A 22,127-nucleotide genomic window follows, 5' to 3' on the forward strand; every position below is an offset into this window, starting at 1 on the left:
ATTATTACTTAAAACCGATCCTACCTAATTAGCAAGCCAGCCATATTTTTGTATTTTAATTTGTTCTGCATCCTTATAATCTTTTAATTTTACTGTTAAGTTTTTAGGGAATGTGATACTACCATTACTTATACGGCAAACATTTGGTAGCAAAAACACAGAAACAGCTATGGAAAATCACGCTTCAATTAGATTCGTACATACTGTAGATATTGAGTAAAAAACAGGCAGATAGTAAAGTAAGCATTTCCTACTCGCGTGTATAAGAAGTGTATTTGCCTTTGCTAATTTAGGTCAGCCGGAAGTTCACATAAATGTCGCATATCATGTTTGTAACATGGAGTGATGAAGTGTACTCAGCTAGTAAGTGGTGGCATGCTACATCAAACATATCCTGATGTTGACAGGGAAAACGTCAACTAAATATGAAGTTTAAGTAGATGGATTATACGGACATGTAACTTCTCAGGTTAGTTCGGTCCCGTTAGAGGTAAGGTAGCTTGGTTATAATTAAATACCTGCTGTTAAATATTTACACTAGTAATATCTGTACCAAATATCCAGGGATTTCTACACTGTACAGTACAACTCTACCACACATCCGTGGATGTTTTAACCCTACGATACTACATATCGCAGGGCATTTAGACTGTATATACTTGTCTAGGGATGGTTAGACTGTATAGTACAGCTTTACAACATGTCCAGTGATATTTACACTATCTAGCACTTCTCTACATTATGTTCGGGGATTGTTACACTGTACAGTACAACTCTACCACACATCCGTGGATGTTCTAACCCCACGATACTACATATCGCAGGGCATTTAGACTGTATATACTTGTCTAGGGATGGTTACACTGTACAGTACATCTTTACAACATGTCCAGTGATATTTACACTATCTAGCACTTCTCTACATTATGTTCGGGGATTGTTACACTGTACAGTACAGCTTTACAACATGTCCAGTAATATTTACACTATCTAGCACTTCTCTACATTATGTTCGGGGATTGTTACACTGTACAGTACAGCTTTACAACATGTCCAGTAATATTTACACTATCTAGCACTTCTCTACATTATGTTCGGGGATTGTTACACTGTACAGTACAGCTTTACAACATGTCCAGTGATATTTACACTATCTAGCACTTCTCTACATTATGTTCGGGGATTGTTACACTGTACAGTACAGCTTTACAACATGTCCAGTGATATTTACACTATCTAGCACTTCTCTACATTATGTTCGGGGATTGTTACACTGTACAGTACAGCTTTACAACATGTCCAGTAATATTTACACTATCTAGCACTTCTCTACATTATGTTCGGGGATTGTTACACTGTACAGTACATCTTTACAACATGTCCAGTAATATTTACACTATCTAGCACTTCTCTACATTATGTTCGGGGATTGTTACACTGTACAGTACAGCTTTACAACATGTCCAGTGATATTTACACTATCTAGCACTTCTCTACATTATGTTCGGGGATTGTTACACTGTACAGTACAGCTTTACAACATGTCCAGTAATATTTACACTATCTAGCACTTCTCTACATTATGTTCGGGGATTGTTACACTGTACAGTACAGCTTTACAACATGTCCAGTAATATTTACACTATCTAGCACTTCTCTACATTATGTTCGGGGATTGTTACACTGTACAGTACATCTTTACAACATGTCCAGTAATATTTACACTATCTAGCACTTCTCTACATTATGTTCGGGGATTGTTACACTGTACAGTACATCTTTACAACATGTCCAGTGATATTTACACTATCTAGCACTTCTTTACATCATATTCGGGGATGGTTACATTGCAAAGTACATCTTTCCAACATGTTTTTGGATGGTTGCACAATATAGTACATATTAACAACGTGTATGTGGTTGGTTGCACTATATAGTACATCTTTCCAACATGTCCACGGATGGTTACACTGTATAGTACATATTTACATGTCCAGGAATATTTACACTATCTAGCACTTCTTTACAACATGTCCAGGAATGGTTTAAGATATCTAGTACTTCTTTACAGCATGTTCATGAATGGTTTACACTATCTAGCATTTCTTTACATGTTTACTAATATTTACACTATCTAGCACTTCTTTACAACATTTCCAGGAATGGTTTACACATCACGGCAGTTGTATTTGTATTTTGTCTCCACAATTAAAACTGTCTATTAACTATACAATTATATTTTCTCTTTTCATTATTCTAATTAAACGCTTGCCTCTTAGAGAAGGATAATTAGATATTTTGACATTTAAACGATATGTGAAACTTAGAATAAATTGTAAAATAAAATTGTACAGTTTCTCTGTAATACGTGGAATTTCTGGAATACTTTTATAAAGAACATTGAATACGAAGGTTTCAAAAAGGCTAAGCATAATATTAATACGAGATGTTGAAATATTCAACAAAGCCGACTCTTTGTCTGCTTGCTAACGTGATGTTTGGTGGAGAGCTGGCGCTTTTGCTGTCAAAGAAATCGCAGTTCCGTTTGTGTTGAAATGTCTGAGATGCCTCTCTGTGGATGCTCTCTCAACCAGGGAAAACCAAATACAAATATTGCTGGCCAGGCGTGCTAACCCTCACACCTTTGTCTCTTTTTACTTTTATCAAGGCATTATTGCATATTTCACTTACGTGTGTAAACCATCAGGGAATTACCAAAATTAAACATACATTTTGTAAATTATTACAGTAGAATATTACAAATAGATTTCTTTTTCAATACTCGTTTGTGAACAAATGTGTGACTTTTTAGTAATCTAACTCCCTGAAGAGTACTTGTGGCTGAGTTCACTTCTTGGGAACCATCAAAAACAAAAAATCCCACTCTTGTGTAGTTGATTGCTGAAGATAACGTTTCACGTGGTTGGCACCTGGGTGCTGTAGCCTTAACCTGGAAAACAGAACACACACTTATCAGTAATATCACCTCTTACTGTATCCATCTACAAATCTTAAAATTGAATGATTTGAGAAGCATTTGAATTTCGAATGTGTTATATTACATTCTTAAAAGTGTGTTTCCACAATAGTTTGTTAACAATTTCAAATTAATTTGACAATGGAAACGAATGAAATACCCTCCCGGGATCGACAATGCTGCGGATTGCATGTAATAGAACAGCTATATTTAATAAATCCTTCATTTTTACTGCATGCAGAGCTTAGAATTGTCTCCCAGGCGTCATCAAAGAACTGGAGAGCCAGCCACGGTACAATTCAGCTTTGAAGAACTACTTGAATCGAACGACCGCGGCTGCCGACACAGATAACGTGGACGTGGGTGTGACCAGACAGAATGAATGACTGAGTCTATGGTTCTTTGTTTTAAGTTTGTTTTAACGATGGATGGATTGTGAAGGAAACAGGATTTTCCGGACATTTGCCATAGTTCAGTAGACAAAAAAATCAGTAACACTAAATTTCGAGATCTGCAATCTGATCTCTTCATCAGGTAAAATGAGTCTATGGATTAAATAATACATTTTTGTTTTTTATATAACATATTTTATTTTTCAAAAGAATGATTTAGTTTTAATTTTAATTTAAAATGATTTAAAAGCAGTAAACAGATTCAAATCAAATGTATTATTTTGACTAGAGTCATGTGCTTAGTAGTTGGTGTTTTGTAGGTTAGATGTAGGAAAAGGCCATGTGACCCTAATGTATTCATGTTCAAATGAAGAAATTATTCTTTTATTAACTCATTCCCCTGTATACTTCACATGTTAAAAATTAGAAAAGTGCCAACCTTGTCTTCTTCAGAAGAGCCTGAGGTCGAGATTACCTCATACCGTTACATAGGTATTTCCTAACCGGACTTTTAAAGCTGCGCAAAGAAATTTACAGCTTATTATTGTTCAGTACATAAAGATAAATGGGGTTAGGACGAAATTCAGTGAAGTGGAGTGATGATGGTTACCAAAATAAATAATTAGAATTGTTTTTTAATTAGAAAATATTAATAAAAATGTTGGTTACATAAACGTACTAAAGGATAATAGAATATTGGACATTTATCATTGTTATATGGTATAAAGTCAGCATCGTATAACGCTGTTTCGAGGATTAAAATATTCCTTCTTCTTCAGTTGTTAAAACTCACAATACTCGTACATAAACATAGACACAACACTTAAAAAAAACACACACACACAAAATAAACAGTGCAGTAATGGAGTTATTACTAAAAGATTTTGCAAAACCAACGTAATGTTTGAGTGACAGTCCATTGCCAGACCTTTTTTAGTGTTTTTGGCATGTTTATGTATCTTTAATATTAGAAACGTAGTGTTATGCTTTTTGTAACTTAAAATGATGACGGATAGTCATAAATTACCGTGCGCACAGTGCATCGACCAATGGGAAAAAATAAAAAAAACATATTTTTTGAATGTGTTTTACGCTTAATAATTGTTGATTGTACACTACATTTTAGAGCCTCATTACGTATTTTATCTTTTTGGAATAGCAACAGTTGGCGCCCCTGCTTATCTTATCTCGTATATCCAGTCGAGATAAACCGTTCTGGACTGGTTCTTTCTTTCTTGACCTTTCCTTCATTTTCATGTTAGGTTACCTTGCTTTCAAAACTATATTTTTATACATTCAATAGTGTTAAAACATTTTGCATTGGTTTTAAGATTTCCAATTAATTTACAATCCTTTCTACACGAAGGACCAAGCTGTTGAAGGTAAGCACTTACTTTGTAATAAAAGCAACTTTAACAGTGATTTTCTCCAAAAAGCTAAAACCGTCTCTCAGTCAATAGCACTACGTCATTTCTTGAACACTTTTGAACAATTTTGCTTGCCGAAATTCTGCCCCTATCTGTGTTATACATTTTGTAACATAAAACGATGACAGATAGAGTGATACATTACCATATGTCATATAAAATTGTCATTTTTAAAGTAAAAATTATATTAATAGTTTTATGGTTACTATATACAATTATCAAATTAGTTTTTCTAATTTGGATAAATTAAAGTAAGATAGTTGTTTTTCACTAACTATGAAATTGTTCATTATAATAATTGAACCTAGAACATTATACCGATATCCTCTTTCCTGTAGTAATAAAAGTATATCGTGCTACACAGTCTGAGGTACGGTAAAGAAATTACTGGCGAGTAATTGAGAAGGTAAAGAGACAACAGATAACTGCAACGAGTTTGTACTTTCTGCCATTGGAATACTAAATGGTCTAGCTCTAGTTTCTTGGTAAACTTTTGTTGTAATAGTTTCTTCTAAGGTTGTAATCCACCAAACTGTAACTCAGAGTAAAATATAATGAACTAAAATAATGACATAAGGCCTTAAATTGGTCATCGTATGTATAACCTCTGTGTTAAACTCTATGATTTATAACTAATGAAGCCATTAAAGACTCTGCTTACTATGTTTTCTTATTAGTATATTATATATATATATATATATATATATATATATATTTATATATATACATTCATTAAATTTGTATAAAGTGGCAATAGCCGAATTTAATTTATTTAAATAAATATTGAATCACAAAAAGTACTTGCTCCGCCGGGAGTCGAACCCGGATCTCTCACTTGCCGGGTGAATGTGCTACCATTACACCACAGAGCGCTTACTTTTTCCGATTCAATTATTTTGTATTTGGCCGTATCTGTCACATATGCGTTTAAATAAGCAAACTAACATATGATCGGAAGACCAAATACCTGTCAAACGACTTTTATTTACATTAAATTGTATAAAATGGCAATAGCCTTATTTAATTTCAATAAATATTGAATCACAATATATATATATATATATTTATATATATATATATATATATATATATATATATATATAAATGTTCGTGGTGTGTGTGTACTATTAAATAAAATTCCCCCTCTCACTCTCTCCCCCCTCCCCTTCCCCTTCCCTCTCTCGTCCCCTCTCACCCCTTCCCTCTCTCTCTCCCACTCTCACTCTGTCCCACTCAGTGTTGATCCTCTCAACAATGCAAATTCAACGTTAGCGTCGGACATAAAATTCACTCGAACCAGAAGTGCTCATACACGTGCAAAGCCTACAAGATTTATGCGACGCCGTGGGTAACTACTAGTAGCATATAAATACATGTAACCAAATCTAGATAGGGTGATACCTAATTCAACGTTCCGGTATCTATCTATTGATATATGTTTGTTTCCTGTACACAGGAGTTATTATCTTCCGGCCAATTTCCTTGTTGTGATTACGTCTAAAACGGCAAACGCGTATTGTATTCACTTCTCTTGTTAACTATAATGTAATATACACGCTCTAGCGAATGTAATGCAACTGTAATTGGCCCAGCTTTAGCAAAGCTGTCATTCGTGAGGCTGGAGTAATTTCCTTTCTGTATATTTGTAGATCTGTTCTTCTGTCTGCACGCTATGTCGAAAACGAAGTGGCCTGTAAACTTAAAATTGAACAGTACACTAGGAACATTGAATTCGAATATGGTGAATGTCGCTCCTTTGGATTTGGCTGAGCGGCAGCGAATATTTTTATAATGGTCTTATAGGCAACCATAATGGCAACGAGGATACTTTTATAATAAATTAAATTTTTAAACAAACAGAAAACTTTTAACATGTGGCATGTTAACACATGTAGCCTAACTTAGCCTAATTACCTAATTCGTGTGTACGTATTATTTAAACGTATAAGTATTTAAATTTTATGATGTAAATACTGAAATGAAATTAACTTTAATGAACAAAAATGAGAATGTATCATGTGGCAAGATATCTCGAAATCGATATCATTTGTAGATTTGAAATTTTGCAGGAAACTATTTCTACATAGACAAGAATGAGGTCTATGCTATTGGATGTCCGATCAGGGATGTTGGCTGAGCTTCGGTGAAGCTTATCATTCAGGAGGCCGACACATTTTCTCTTTCTTGTCGGGGATGTTATTTATTTCCCGTATGATTGCCGGCCGTTCTGTATGTTAACAATAAAATAGGCTACTGAGTTGAAATTTAGCATTGAACCTCAGCGAAGCAAGTTACACTATATGTGGTTTAGCGTCCTCCTATTTTTTTTAATGGCATTAGAATAAGATTTGATTAGAATCTGAATCGAAAGTTACAGTATACATTCTAGTAATATTGTTCTGTATTCGCCAAAGAAGAGGAGTATGCACCAAACAGACAGATGTTGAAACAAAAGATCATTTCTGTTACAACATTGTATGCTTTACAAGTAATGAAATTAGCCCTGGGCAGAGAAGCAATCAGTTCTTGAGTAAACGTCCGCTAGAAAGTTCCCCCAGAAAGCTTCCCCTTCCCTACTCAGCACCAAATAAAACACCCCAGGACACCAGTTGGCTCATCTCATGGCTTTAATTGGTTATTGCTATAAACCGTGCAATCCTATGAATTGCAACAATTCACGCGTCTATTTAAATTATTTCAACTTCAAACTTCAAACTGGACATATTTATTATACATCGTTACTCTCGCATACAGTATAGAAGGTACAGATAATGAGTACACAATGTTATATATCCAGTTACAATACCACATACTGTAGTACCATTAGAGTATCTCGTGAAGCAGCTGGTATAGTTTATCAGTTTAATAGAGTGTTATTATATCACCAGGCACAGTTATATGTTTATCACTTTACCACATTATATATTTAATGGAATATGGACTTATGGATTTAATGGATAATGGAATAATGGAAATGGAAATATTAAAACAGTTTAATTGATTTTATTATTATAGATCAAATTATCTTTGTTATCTGTCAGGGCTTTTCACGTTTTACGAGACATATAGACGTAAAAGGCCAATCTAAGAATATTAAATTTGCCTATTTCATTAGGATATAGAGCGTGATCCAAACTGTTTCTTGCTTATAATTTTTATACAACAGCGTAAGGGGATGGTCTGAAAAACTTGCAATCTCAACATGAAGATGGCTTTACTCGTAAATAAAAGATATTGAGTTTTGTTGATGATCTGTTGACAGTTATTCAACAAAGTTTCAGCCATTTTGGACACGCAGTTTTTATGTAACAGTCGTTTGAGTATTTCTTGTGAAGATGGGAGAAATCGAATATCGTGCTGTCATTAACTAATTATTTTTTGAAGCCAATACGCCTTCGCAAATAAAAATTGAGTTGGATTCTGTGTATGGGGACTATTCACCATCATTTACCTCAGTGAAATTTTGGGCTGTTGAATTTAAACGTGGCCGTAAGAGCTTGGAAAATGATGATCGTTTGGGCCGTCCCAAAACTGCAACTATCGATTAAACATCGCCAAATTTCACCAAATGGTGCTAGACAACCGCCGAATTAAGGTGAGAGAGAGATAGCAGAGGTTATGAACATGTCAAAAGATCGTGTTTGTCACATAACAAATCAACATTTAGGCATGAGAAAGCTGTCCGCGCGTTGGGTATCGCTTTGCTCTCGTTAGACTAAAAAGGTTTCGATTGAACCTCTTAAAGATTTAGTAAGAAAAAGTTACATTACGAGTATGTGCAACACAGATCAAATTTAAATACTAAACTTCGTGCTTACTGATTTTCTAAGGTTATATAGTCACGTAACTTTCCAGATTGCTGACAACTAACTAGACGTACAAACAAAGTACTGGGATACGTATACTTTACTAATTTCACCAGAATGGGCTTGGGTATGGAACTGTAATAAAGTAGTAAGGAAGTTTACAGTAGAACATGAAACTCTGCTGAAGGAGCTTCACTCGCTGTTCAGTCTTTGGCTTCTTCAAACTAATGGTTAGTGGACCATTTAATTACAGTTAGTGGACTATTTAATTAAAGTTAGGGGACCATTTAATTACAGTTAGTGGACCATTTAATTACAGTTAGTGGACCATTTAATTAAAGTTAGTGGACCACTTAATTAAAGTTAGTGGACCATTTAATTAAAGTTAGTGGACCATTTAATTACAGTTAGTGGATCATTTAATTACAGTTAGTGGACCATTTAATTAAAGTTAGTGGACCATTTAATTACAGTTAGTGGACCATTTAATTAAAGTTAGTGGACCATTTATTTACAGTTGTGTTTTTTTTAGAGTCAATCTTTTCAGTTTCATAAAGATTTACAAGGAAACTAAAACATTAAGGTTGATTTTAATGACATTTTTTTAAAGTATCGATGCTGAAAGTTGGCATCTTTTGTTTTATATCATCGAATAATGTAGTATTAAAATAGGTGTTAGACTCCAAGCTTATCTCACTTGAAAATGGAGTCGGCATATATTTTAAAATAAATTATATGGACTCTCTTATCCTTTTTTGTTATGGAGAGATAGATATTCAGTATTTGTAAAAGATTTTATCATTAATGATTATATTTTTTCTGAATTGGCTAGATAGAATTTAGTGCATGAAATGTATACAACTCAAAGAATTATTTAACCCTCCAACTGTTGTTTATCAAAATTTTGATAAACATAACCCTTAGCGGATTGTTGTTCGTCAAAATTTTGATAAACAAACATTCCCTTGCATAATCACTCATAACAGTATATTCCGGCAACGTATCGATTCGATTCATGCACCATTGGATTCGGGGAAAAAAAGCCTAAGGAATACTATAGTTTTATTCCTCTTTATATTGTAGTTGCAACGTACCAAGTTTGTAGTTTGGAACGTAAAAGATGTGACCGCCATGTTGTCGATGCCGTCTGAGTTGTTGATGTGACGAGTCGTGTTTATTAGTAAGTTTTAGTAGGTTTATTTGTGTTTTAGTGTTGTGTTTAGTGTGTGGTGAATTGTTAAATATTGCAGTAGTGCAAATAAATATATTTTAGAATAAATAAATTTCTCGAAAATTTTTCGCAAAATTTTTGAGTAATGACAAAATGAAACTTTTTTCGACTCTTCAAAAAAAAAGTTATGGAATTTATTTTACTACTGCTGTATAGTTTACTTCATTCTGAGTAATAAAATATGCAATATAATATGTATAGAAGTAAAACTGTATTAGTAAAAACTTTTATTAGCAAACTCTTACATATACACCCTATTTTCACAATTTATGCGCATCGCTGCTTTTTGTTATATAGTGTTATTATAGTTTCATAAATTTGTATAATGCTTATGTGTTTCTGAAACTAGAATAAATTTGACACACAATGGTGCTCTCACTTTTATAGTTTTCTTACTATAACTTGGTTTGCTAGGTATGGTCCCCCCCCAAATAAAAAAAAAAAATGTAAATTTTGAATTTCATGGAAAAAAAATTTTAGTAAACATTTTTTTAAGGCCAAATTTAAATACTAATATTATTATATGTTTAATTCTGAACACAAAAATATATACTTCTATATATATTACTTTTAATTTATATTTTTAATAATTTTTTTTTAAAACCCTTGCACGAGGCTCGAAAACATGCCGCCACTACAGGAAAAAATGACTGCCAGTTGGAGGGTTAATACATAAATATGAGTCATAACTGCCGTTATTTTGTTTTTGTTTTCTTGTAATAATAAAAGTATAAAGTTTAATATCGTTAAAGTGAGTATTCTTTCTAAATTTAAAGAAATGATACTGTATTTACATACTGTGAACAAATTAAACTTAATCTATTTTAGTAACAATAAGCGCCGCTTGTTGTCTAGTGTTCTTAATGTATTGTTGTTAGCTGAGCGTAAGCGAAGTCTAAAAATCATGGGGTTGAAAAAATGTATTTATATCTATATGTTTTTCTTTTTTGTTGCCGGCATACAGTATTATAAAAGAAAATTGAAAAATACAAAATATTCGCTGAGAACCTCAGTGTGGCCATGTCTTGTCACAGTAAATCTGCTATTAGTTATTTATTGCTAGATTCAGATAAATTTGGTTTCATTAGATTTCTAATAAAATTGACCAAAAATGTTTTTCTTACAGTTATTTTGTGTTGGTCTTTAAGAAATTCAAAGTAAAAATCTTTGAACGGCTGACTTTAATAATAATTAAACATTTTTGTCGCAACTGGCCTTTTTACCATAAACAGTTAACCAAAATATGTTAAGTTTTAATTTATTTAGTAACGTATTGGTCATCCGATCCTATGTTAGTTTGGTTATTTAAACACATATATTACAGCAACTACCAAATTCTAAATAATTGAATCGTAAGGGCAATGTGATGTAGTGGTAGCACACTCACCCGGCAAGGGAGAGATCCAGGTTCGAGCCCTGGCGGAGCAAGTACTTTTTGTGGTTAAATCATTATTTTAATTATAAATGTCAGTGAGCGCGCTCGTGTGTAAATTGTTTCAAACAATGACAAGTTGGAAAATGTTTTCTCAGCTCGTTAGTTCCGAGAAGCAGGTTGTAGGTTAACACCGAGACCTCACATATGTTTCTTATGTCTCAGATTGACGCCGTCTTCGGGTAACAGCAACATCGACCTTGTAACGGGTCTTTGATTGCTTTGAGTAATTTTGTTCAATTTGCTTTTATTTAAAAACAACACTTATAGTTTTATACATAACTATTACAGATTGAAAGCTTGAAAAAAAGTTATATTCTTCTTATAAATATTAAATATATAATATATTTTCAGATATTCTTTTTCTAGACAGGGTGTAGATTAAGTCCTGATGCCCTTTAGGTATATTTAAACGGATTGAGATATCAATGTACAACCTTCACCATACTTATTAAATTACTTTCTTGGATTTGTTTGAGGATAAAATAATTTTACCCTTCCCCCCTCTTTTCAAAGGTGGGTATAGGGGGGAAAATTAAAATTTTCAAATAGCAACCCCTATCTTGTGACATGTCTTATTAAATATTTTTTTAATAGAAACGCAATGACACTAAGAAAACACCTCTACGTCGTTTCTAGAAAAAGTTTTGGGCGAATAACACAAAAAAATAATAATCCGTAGGAACAATGCCAATGTCTTGCGCATATTAACACAATGCATGCGTGATACCTTTTAAGGGATTTTTGAGGGGCCCGACCTTCCCTTTACGTAGTATCTAATGTTTCTGGTGTGCATAGTTTTGGTAAGAGGGTTCTTTTTCCATGTGGCATTACAATGTAAGGTATTATTTACACCCTTAGATGTAAGGGGTTGTATGCCCATAATATTTCCTACAATCGTCGTAGAGATGTTTTGTTAATCCATTGCGCTTCTTTTGAATTTACTTTTAAAATGACATATCACAAGATTGGGTTGCAATGTGAAAACTTAAAGTGACACTTCTCTACACTTCGTTTGAAAAAAGGGGGAAATATTTGTATCACTTAAAAAAGTGGAAACGTGTTTTTAACAACAGGCATGGTTAAGATTGTACATCGATATCCCAATCCGTTTGGAATATATCCATAACTTAATTTACAGTCTGTATATTGAACTCCACTTGGATGGCGGTTGCACACTTTTCCTCCTACATTTTAAAGTTTCGTCTATGTTTGTATTTATCAACAACATAAAAATAAAATAATTACACTATAATTGTGTTAATGATTTGTATTTAGTATATACATTTTTGTTTTGGAGGATATAGAGTGCTGTTGGAAATGTTTCAAAATGGGAAAAGGAGTAAAGTTTTAAATCATAAAATTACAATAAAATTATCAAAAGTGGACAAGATTCTTAATTCTGGTATACTTTAACCCATACTCAAATTCCAACAGTTACCTTCACAAAGCATTTATTTTCATAATTAGTTTTTGTCTTGTTTTAAATAAATAAAAATATACATATTTCCAACAAATTAGATTATTAAACCAGAAAATGTATATAGTATATTACCGAAATATTTTTCCAAGTTATGAAGTATTATTTAAAATTAAAATCTACAAATATAAAAATCCATTATGCCTTTTTTAAAGCCTATTTTACATATTAATGCTAACTAATACAATGTAATAAACTAGCAAAAATTAAATTATATACGAATTATATTGCCTTTATCGCAGTCATTTTATCACGTATGACAAACAAGGCTGGAGAGCGCTCATGTTATACGCGCCATCTATTAAGTGTTAAGATGACCTTACGCCACGTTAAATGCTCATCTATCATTCAGGGATCTGCAGCAGTTCCCTCAACCTTTTACCTCATAAACCTCGAGTGCAAAAGATTGTTTCAACAGAGTCTCTAGCATGTTATAAATGTGTAATACCACACGATATTACTCATTTACCAAGAAATGTTTTTAAATCATACATTTTCAAATAATTATATTTTAAATGTCTAGAATTATGTATGTTTTAATACATCTACTAAATCTACAACTTATGTACTTTTAGTAAAAAAACATTGACTAAAATTAATTTTCTACCACTCTAATTGTAATAAATTTAATTAGCTGAGTAATTTCTTAATTACTAGCCTCGAAATATCATTGGATATATGAATTATTTACCAACTTGTCCTCAATTTATTAGCCTGTTAGCTCTTTCCAAAATGTATTGATTACCAAAAAAATACCTTCATAGGTAATTAGCCTTCAGATTACAAGTAAGTTTTTGATCTTTTTAGAATTAAATTCTTTGTCTTGGTGGTTAAATGAATCAACGAAACGTAAATTCAAATTTTGTTTTCTAACCGTATGTGACTTTTGGGACAAACCTTCATTACGTGAACGGTTTGAGACATATAATTTAAGATTTTTTTAGCAGTTAAATTAGTTTGACAACTAAATTGCTAGAGATATAAATATCAATTGAAATTAAATGGATTAGGATTATAAAACATTACGTAAATGATACGATGGTTCTGACACAGACAAGAGCAAATAGCTAACACTGTCAGAATATGTTGGCTCTGGCCCAAACTGAGTCTTGACTGAATAATTCTGCGAACCTAATAATAACTTTCATTCATCCGGAAAGTTCGGGTTTACTTTGATAATATGCGTTTAATTTAGCATTAAAACATTCTTGTAATATTATTTCGTTTTTTAATTGTATATGTTATCAACCATTTGAAAAAAATGTTGTACTAAATGAGAATACACGCATTCTGTCCGTAGCAGACAGAAAGAACACGTAGGCACAAATAATATGGCAATAGTAAATATACAACCCACATCAAACATCGGTTGCTCTTCATAATAATGCAATAGGCAATAGTCTGTATTTCAGTAAGTCTAACACATCATCAACAACAAGTAGTAACTAAAAGCTTTGATTATATTGTATTAGTTACACAGGAGAAAATCATTCATAAGGACTAAGTCCAGAGGATTATTTCAGTTAGTTCTGAGGACTGCCGCTAGGGCTGCACCAAGTAACTCTGATTGTTGCCGTTCAATTATTTACTGCCTGAGCTAGTTAGCCGCTCACTCTACAGATGGCAGTCCAAGCGCTTACTAATTCCGTGAGTTAATTTGTAGCACTAGATGACTTATCTGTAGCACTAGATGACTTATCTGTAGCACTAGATGACTTATCTGTAGCACTAGATGACGTATCTGTAGCACTAGATGACTTATCTGTAGCTCTAGATGACTTATCTGTAGCACTAGATGACGTATCTGTAGCACTAGATGACTTATCTGTAGCACTAGATGACTTATCTGTAGCACTAGATGACTTATCTGTAACACTAGATGACGTATCTGTAGCACTAGATGACTTATCTGTAGCACTAGATGACGTATCTGTAGCACTAGATGACTTATCTGTAGCACTAGATGACGTATCTGTAGCACTAGATGACTTATCTGCAGCACTAGATGACGTATATGTAGCACTAGATGACTTATCTGTAGCACTAGATGACGTATCTGTAGCACTAGATGACGTATCTGTAGCACTAGATGACGTATCTGTAGCACTAGATGACGTATCTGTAACACTAGATGACGTATCTGTAGCACTAGATGACGTATCTGCAGCACTAGATGACGTATCTGTAGCACTAGATGACGTATCTGTAGCACTAGATGACGTATCTGTAGCACTAGATGACGTATCTGTAGCACTAGATGACGTATATGTAGCACTAGATGACGTATCTGTAGCACTAGATGACTTATCTGTAGCACTAGATGACTTATCTGTAGCACTAGATGACTTATCTGTAGCTCTAGATGACTTATCTGTAGCACTAGATGACGTATATGTAGCACTAGATGACTTATCTGTAGCACTAGATGACGTATCTGTAGCACTAGATGACTTATCTGTAGCACTAGATGACTTATCTGTAGCACTAGATGACGTATCTGTAGCACTAGATGACGTATCTGTAGCACTAGATGACGTATCTGTAGCACTAGATGACTTATCTGTAGCACTAGATGACGTATCTGTAGCACTAGATGACTTATCTGTAGCACTAGATGACGTATCTGCAGCACTAGATGACGTATCTGTAGCACTAGATGACTTATCTGTAGCACTAGATGACGTATCTGTAGCACTAGATGACTTATCTGCAGCACTAGATGACTTATCTGAAGCACTAGATGACGTATCTGTAGCACTAGATGACTTATCTGCAGCACTAGATGACTTATCTGTAGCACTAGATGACGTATCTGTAGCACTAGATGACTTATCTGTAGCACTAGATGACGTATCTGTAGCACTAGATGACTTATCTGTAGCACTAGATGACGTATCTGTAGCACTAGATGACTTATCTGTAGCACTAGATGACGTATCTGTAGAACTAGATGACTTATCTGCAGCACTAGATGACTTATCTGTAGCACTAGATGACTTATCTGCAGCACTAGATGACGTATCTGTAGCACTAGATGACGTATCTGTAGCACTAGATGACTTATCTGTAGCACTAGATGACTTATCTGTAGCACTAGATGACTTATCTGTAGCACTAAATGACTTATCTGTAGCACTAGATGACTTATCTGTAGCACTAAATGACTTATCTCTTGTATAATTAATACAATCAAAGGTACAAGTCATTTTTTAATCACGTGGTTTACTTAAAACTACTGAAATTCTATTTACTGCAGCTTTGTTTACATCTATGTGTCAGTATTGAACGGGTAGATTATTTTTAAGTACTCTACGGTTTTATATATATATATATATATATATATATATATATATATATATATATATATAAATATATATGTATATATAAATTCATACTTTATATATATATATATATATATATATATATATATATATATATATAAAGTATGAATTTTAAATATCTGAACAATTCAATTACTTAAGGAACTCGTAGTAATTGTGGACTGTTTCTACACAAGTTCTAAAATATCATTCTGTCTGCAATATCAACGACATCGTTGCATTGCAGGTTGTTGTTCGTTACTGCAATACAAATCACTCCCATTAAAAAACGATACGCTTCGTTAGTTTACAAATATGACCGCGATTTGAAAAAAAAACTGCACCAGTGCTCTGTGTATTGATCACGCTGACTTAATTTGTCAAATAAAAAACTCAAATAAATTTATTTTTTAAATACTTCCAACAATTTTACCTGTTAAAGGTGTGAAAATTGACAGCACATAGGGCAACGTCTGTGCGTACTGTCCAGTTCTAATCTAGGTCTGTACAAAGTAATTACAATAATAGTAAAATAAGAGATGCTGTGTATAAATGAAAAGTAAATAAGAAATAAAAACAGAATATCTAAAAAAATTGAAATCGTGAAGTTTACTCTGTGACAGTGTCAGATTTTAGACGCTGCACTACACAGAAGGTGAAATGAATGGTGACTTAAAGTAAATTTTTGGTTAAATATTAGATATTATATGTTAGTTAAATCATACAATTACATCATGATTTAAGTGACCATTATACTTAAACTTACATTATCTACCTTCACTTCACACAATAGTTTTTAATTGGCTGAGCGTTAGTGAAGCATATCATTGAAGAGGCTGTTATATCTAAGTTGAATGTATGTTTGAATGCACACAGTTACATGTATATGGTTTTAAGGCATGATTGATAGTTTTTATACTAAACACGGAGTTAAACTATCGGCCTTATCTTTAACTGAGAAATATTTAATGCTACATTTGTGGTGAGATAGAGTATTAAGATAAAAGATGACAGGTTATATTTAGAGGCTATATATTATCACAAGCACTCATAAATTTGGTAATGCTTGATTTAAGATATCATAACAGATCGTGTAAGACAGGAAACCCAGAATTGCCATATTTGGCGCAGTACCAGAACAAACACCAGTTTTGGCAAAGATACTTTGTAAAATACCTACCAAACCGGAAATATGTTGTAGTAATATTATAACGCTTTGTTACCGTTTAAACAGTAATCAATTTTTCATATAATATACAATATTGTCATTCGAATTTCAATTTTGTAAGTTTAAATCCAGTTGTTGTGCAGCCGATGCTCTTTGGCTGTTGCAATTAAAAACGTTTCCATTAACAAACGATACGCTTCGTTAGTCTGCAAATATAGCAGGTCTTGGATAACACTGCACAGTATTTCTGTTTGTTGATTGCGCAACTCGTGAAACAACGTAACATTATTTCTTTAATTTTTTATGGTATTTTAATCTATCCTATTATGTTACGGCTTTATTATAATATTAATAAAATGTTTAGTAGCTTATTCCGCGTCATTGTTGGATCCATCAGTTATTATTCTTGACTCTTTGTACCCGGAATTGTTAAGGGAGTCAAATGTGCTGAATATTTTTCCAGATACCCAAGTTCCAAGAATAACGTACTTGCTATCGCCTCTATGAAAACATTAAGAATTACAATCAGCTGTGGAGTCAGTACGAGGTCGGCGTGATAGTTCTTTACCGTAATTGGTGTTACACAACATACAGGTAAATAAGGTCAAAATGAAGATCAAACATTCGATTTACCATGTTTATGTTTGGTACCAAATTATACCAGAGCGTTGTGACACGCCTGAGTCTGGAATCACAACCACCATGTTGTGTGTCAACTTCACTAACTCTAAAACATGCACTTAATAATAGAGTCAGTGACAGTATAAATAAACGCGCTATGTTCATGGACAGGAATTTTACAGTAAGTAAAAGTAATTATATATTAGTCATTACTAATTACTTTGAAATACATTATGTTTTTAAGATACAAACACAAAATTATTTTTAATTAATTATTAGTCTACTAAAAAATGATTTTATCAAACTAGTGCTTCAGCTTTACTTTTATACAGCCATCGAATTAAATGCTGTAGTGGGCAGCCACTCAAAGAACAACAGCTGCTACCGATGATTCTCTGCGTGAGATAATTTCGTAATAATTTACAATTATTTTATTTTCCATGCCCCTGATCTTATTATGCTGATACGTTCTGTGTAATATTTAATTCCACAGTTCAATTTAAAATTATATAACAGAAAGTAAAACGTACATATCTAAAAAAGGCATTCCGCAATCGTACTACCTTTTACAACTAAAACTGCAATTTAAATCCTGTAGGAAAGTATTCGAGATACAATTAAAAATTAATATAGGGTAACGGAAACCATAATACTGACTAGTAATAGAAAATATGCGAAGAAAATATGCTCATAATATTAATATAACACCTATTAATCAACGTACACACAATTGTGTTGGAGCAACAAGCAAACCACCAGATAGCCGTATCGCAATTATGTCATCCAACTAATCTGCTGGTTTACATCGAGCTAGTGTAACACCTACTACTCAACATTAGATAATCACACAATTGTGTTGGAGCAACAAGCAAACCACCAGATAGCCGTATCGCAATTATGTCATCCAACTAATCTGCTGGTTTACATCGAGCTAGTGTAACACCTACTACTCAACATTAGATAATCACACAATTGTGTTGGAGCAACAAGCAAACCACCAGATAGCCGTATCGCAATTATGTCATCCAACTAATCTGCTGGTTTACATCGAGCTAGTGTAACACCTACTATTCAACATTAGATAATCACACAATTGTGTTGGAGCAACAAGCAAACCACCAGATAGCCGTATCGCAATTATGTCATCCAACTAATCTGCTGGTTTACATCGAGCTAGTGTAACACCTACTATTCAACATTAGATAATCACACAATTGTGTTGGAGCAACAAGCAAACCACCAGATAGCCGTATCGCAATTATGTCATCCAACTAATCTGCTGGTTTACATCGAGCTAGTGTAACACCTACTATTCAACATTAGATAATCACACAATTGTGTTGGAGCAACAAGCAAACCGCCAGATAGCCGTATCGCAATTATGTCATCCAACTAATCTGCTGGTTTACATCGAGCTAGTGTAACACCTACTATTCAACATTAGATAATCACACAATTGTGTTGGAGCAACAAGCAAACCACCAGATAGCCGTATCGCAATTATGTCATCCAACTAATCTGCTGGTTTACATCGAGCTAGTGTAACACCTACTATTCAACGTTAGATAATCACACAATTGTGTTGGAGCAACAAGCAAACCACCAGATAGCCGTATCGCAATTATGTCATCCAACTAATCTGCTGGTTTACATCGAGCTAGTGTAACACCTACTATTCAACATTAGATAATCACACAATTGTGTTGGAGCAACAAGCAAACCACCAGATAGCCGTATCGCAATTATGTCATCCAACTAATCTGCTGGTTTACATCGAGCTAGTGTAACACCTACTATTCAACATTAGATAATCACACAATTGTGTTGGAGCAACAAGCAAACCACCAGATAGCCGTATCGCAATTATGTCATCCAATTAATCAGCTGCTTCGCACCGAGTTTAAATGGATTATTACGTCAGTCTAACTGAAAATTCTGGATGTAGTAGAGAGCATCTACCTTCCTACATGTACACCTTTATATAATAACAAATTGTACCGAATAGACGAAAAATATGGGGTTGGATACTGCTGAGGTCGTAGTAATGTATACTCGATTTGCAAGGTTTACTTACATGTTTATTTGTGGGAAATAAACATAAAGCACAGCTTCTAGATGTTAAAAATAAAATAATGTATTACCACGTTGCTGCCAAATAGAGTGTTAATGAACTAAATTATGTCATGGGGTGGGCCTAATGGTTCCAATGTTCCATGGGAAGTTAAAAAAACGAACTTAGTAATTATTAAATCTCTAAAATTGACTTCCCTTCACGCTGATGTCGACTCACAAGCGCGGACGTCAGCATCTTGGATCAACATTGCAGCTGTAGTCGGAAAAAGTGAAGATTAGTAGACTAGAAGTCTAAAACGTGAATGCTGCCAGCACTCGAAGTTGTACTCATAGTTAAAATCATACTCAGAAACTCGAAGTTAAAATCAAAGAGACGAAGTTGAACTCGCCTAAAACAAAATCACGACAGCCATTTATCGAGGAACTTAAGATTCATGACAACGTGGTCTCGTCAGAAGGTTATCACCATACTATTATCAATATTAATCTACCAAATAAAACATCAACCAAGGTAAGTTACTTTCCTATTAGCAAAAATCTATAATATGATACGTTACTAGAGTGGATATCTTCCCAATATGAGTCCCAGGTTGAAATGTGTTGTGTCCTATATAAACCCATTCTAATGTATCTCAGCAATGTCGCTTACACTTAACCTTCTTGCAGAAAATCTATAATATGATACCACAATCTGCAACACAACCTTGTTACAGAAAATCTATAGTATGTACATTACCAGAGGGGATATCTTACCCTTATGAGTCCCAGGTGGAAATGTGTTGTGTCCTATATAAACACCTTCTAATGTACCTCAGCAATGTCGCTTACACTTAACCTTCTTGCAGAAAATCTATAATATGATACCACAATCTGCAACACAACCTTGTTACAGAAAATCTATGGTATGATACATTACCAGAGGGGATATCTTACCCCTATGAGTCCCAGGCGGAAATGTGTTGTGTCCTATATAAACAATTTCTAATGTATCTCAGCATTGTCGCCTCGGGTATAAATGTATTGTACTTCAATAATATAAATACATATAGCATTGTTAATTTTTTAAATAATCATGCAATTTCATACTACTACATGCAGTGTCTCCTTCGCCTCCATAAACCTTAAAGAGTTTGGTCAAATTCACTACTATGTGTAGATGCTATAACTTTCACTATATTAAATTATTTGTAGAGTGAAATTCCTTGTTAATCAGGTATTGGGTTAAGATACTCAATTTATTAAGTTTGTACATCCTACTAACAGTAGTCTTTATGTTTAATCTCATTTTCAGTATTTCCTATTCAGGTATCCCTCTGTAATGTATAGAATCCATTCGAGAATTAACAAAACTATTGTAGGTTATTTCGTAGAGCTGAGCTGTACTTTATTATTGAAAAAAGGGAAAGTGTTTATGGTACCTTGCATATTAAGTTGACATAGTGTACATTTGTTACGAAGTCTATCATCGGGGGCTTGAGGTTTCCATTTCTGTCTGTCTGTCTGTCTGTCCACATGACATCTGGAGAACAAACTGATAGAATCTGTAGACTTACAGAAAGTTTGCATGAAGCTCGATTTATATAGAGGCAGCATCGAGTTACGTGGTGGAGCATGTCACTGCATGGACTTAGGCTACGCATTATTATATTTTTAAATTGGTCTTGGCAGCCACATTTTCACAAGGAATTTCAATCTACAAATAATTTAATATAGTTAACAATAATTGTTAACAAACTGAATACATCCATTTATACAGGAGTGTTACATTTCACATGTTAAATATAATAGTAAATCACATAGAAAACAATTTGTACAAACAAATTTAATATAATATAATTTAGGTACTTGTTTAGTTTGACGTATTGCAGTATAAGTTTAAGTAAGGTTATAAATGTAACAAGGAGCCATGTAGCTCTAATTTCCCATATGTACAGATGTACGAATGAAAAAAACACACGTAGCCTAACTGCCAGAATGAAATAATGTATACACTTTAAATTTTGCATGCAACCTCAGCAAAGCCAAGTACGCAATGTGTGATTTAGCAAACTTCCCCGTTTTGAGTTTAGACTTAAAACATTACCGGAATCTTGGATTGTCTCTATTACACAGCTTTCAAAGGGATCTGATTCGGTTGAGGTAAAGAAGTTGCAAAATATTATAAAAAGAGTTGGGAGGATAATAAAATAGTTCCTACCAT

General features: G+C 33.6%; 1 protein-coding gene across 1 annotated transcript; it reads right to left on the minus strand.

The window, feature by feature from the left end:
- Nucleotides 1-14,397: 14,397 nt before the first annotated feature.
- LOC124355538 (cell wall protein IFF6-like) lies at nucleotides 14,398-15,951 on the minus strand. The gene has a single exon (XM_046806701.1). The coding sequence runs from the start codon at nucleotides 15,949-15,951 to the stop codon at nucleotides 14,398-14,400; it is 1,554 nt and encodes a 517-aa protein (XP_046662657.1).
- Nucleotides 15,952-22,127: the final 6,176 nt, after the last annotated feature.

Source organism: Homalodisca vitripennis, chromosome 2, assembly GCF_021130785.1.
Source record: "Homalodisca vitripennis isolate AUS2020 chromosome 2, UT_GWSS_2.1, whole genome shotgun sequence".
In the NCBI taxonomy this organism is placed as follows: Eukaryota; Metazoa; Arthropoda; class Insecta; order Hemiptera; family Cicadellidae; genus Homalodisca; species Homalodisca vitripennis.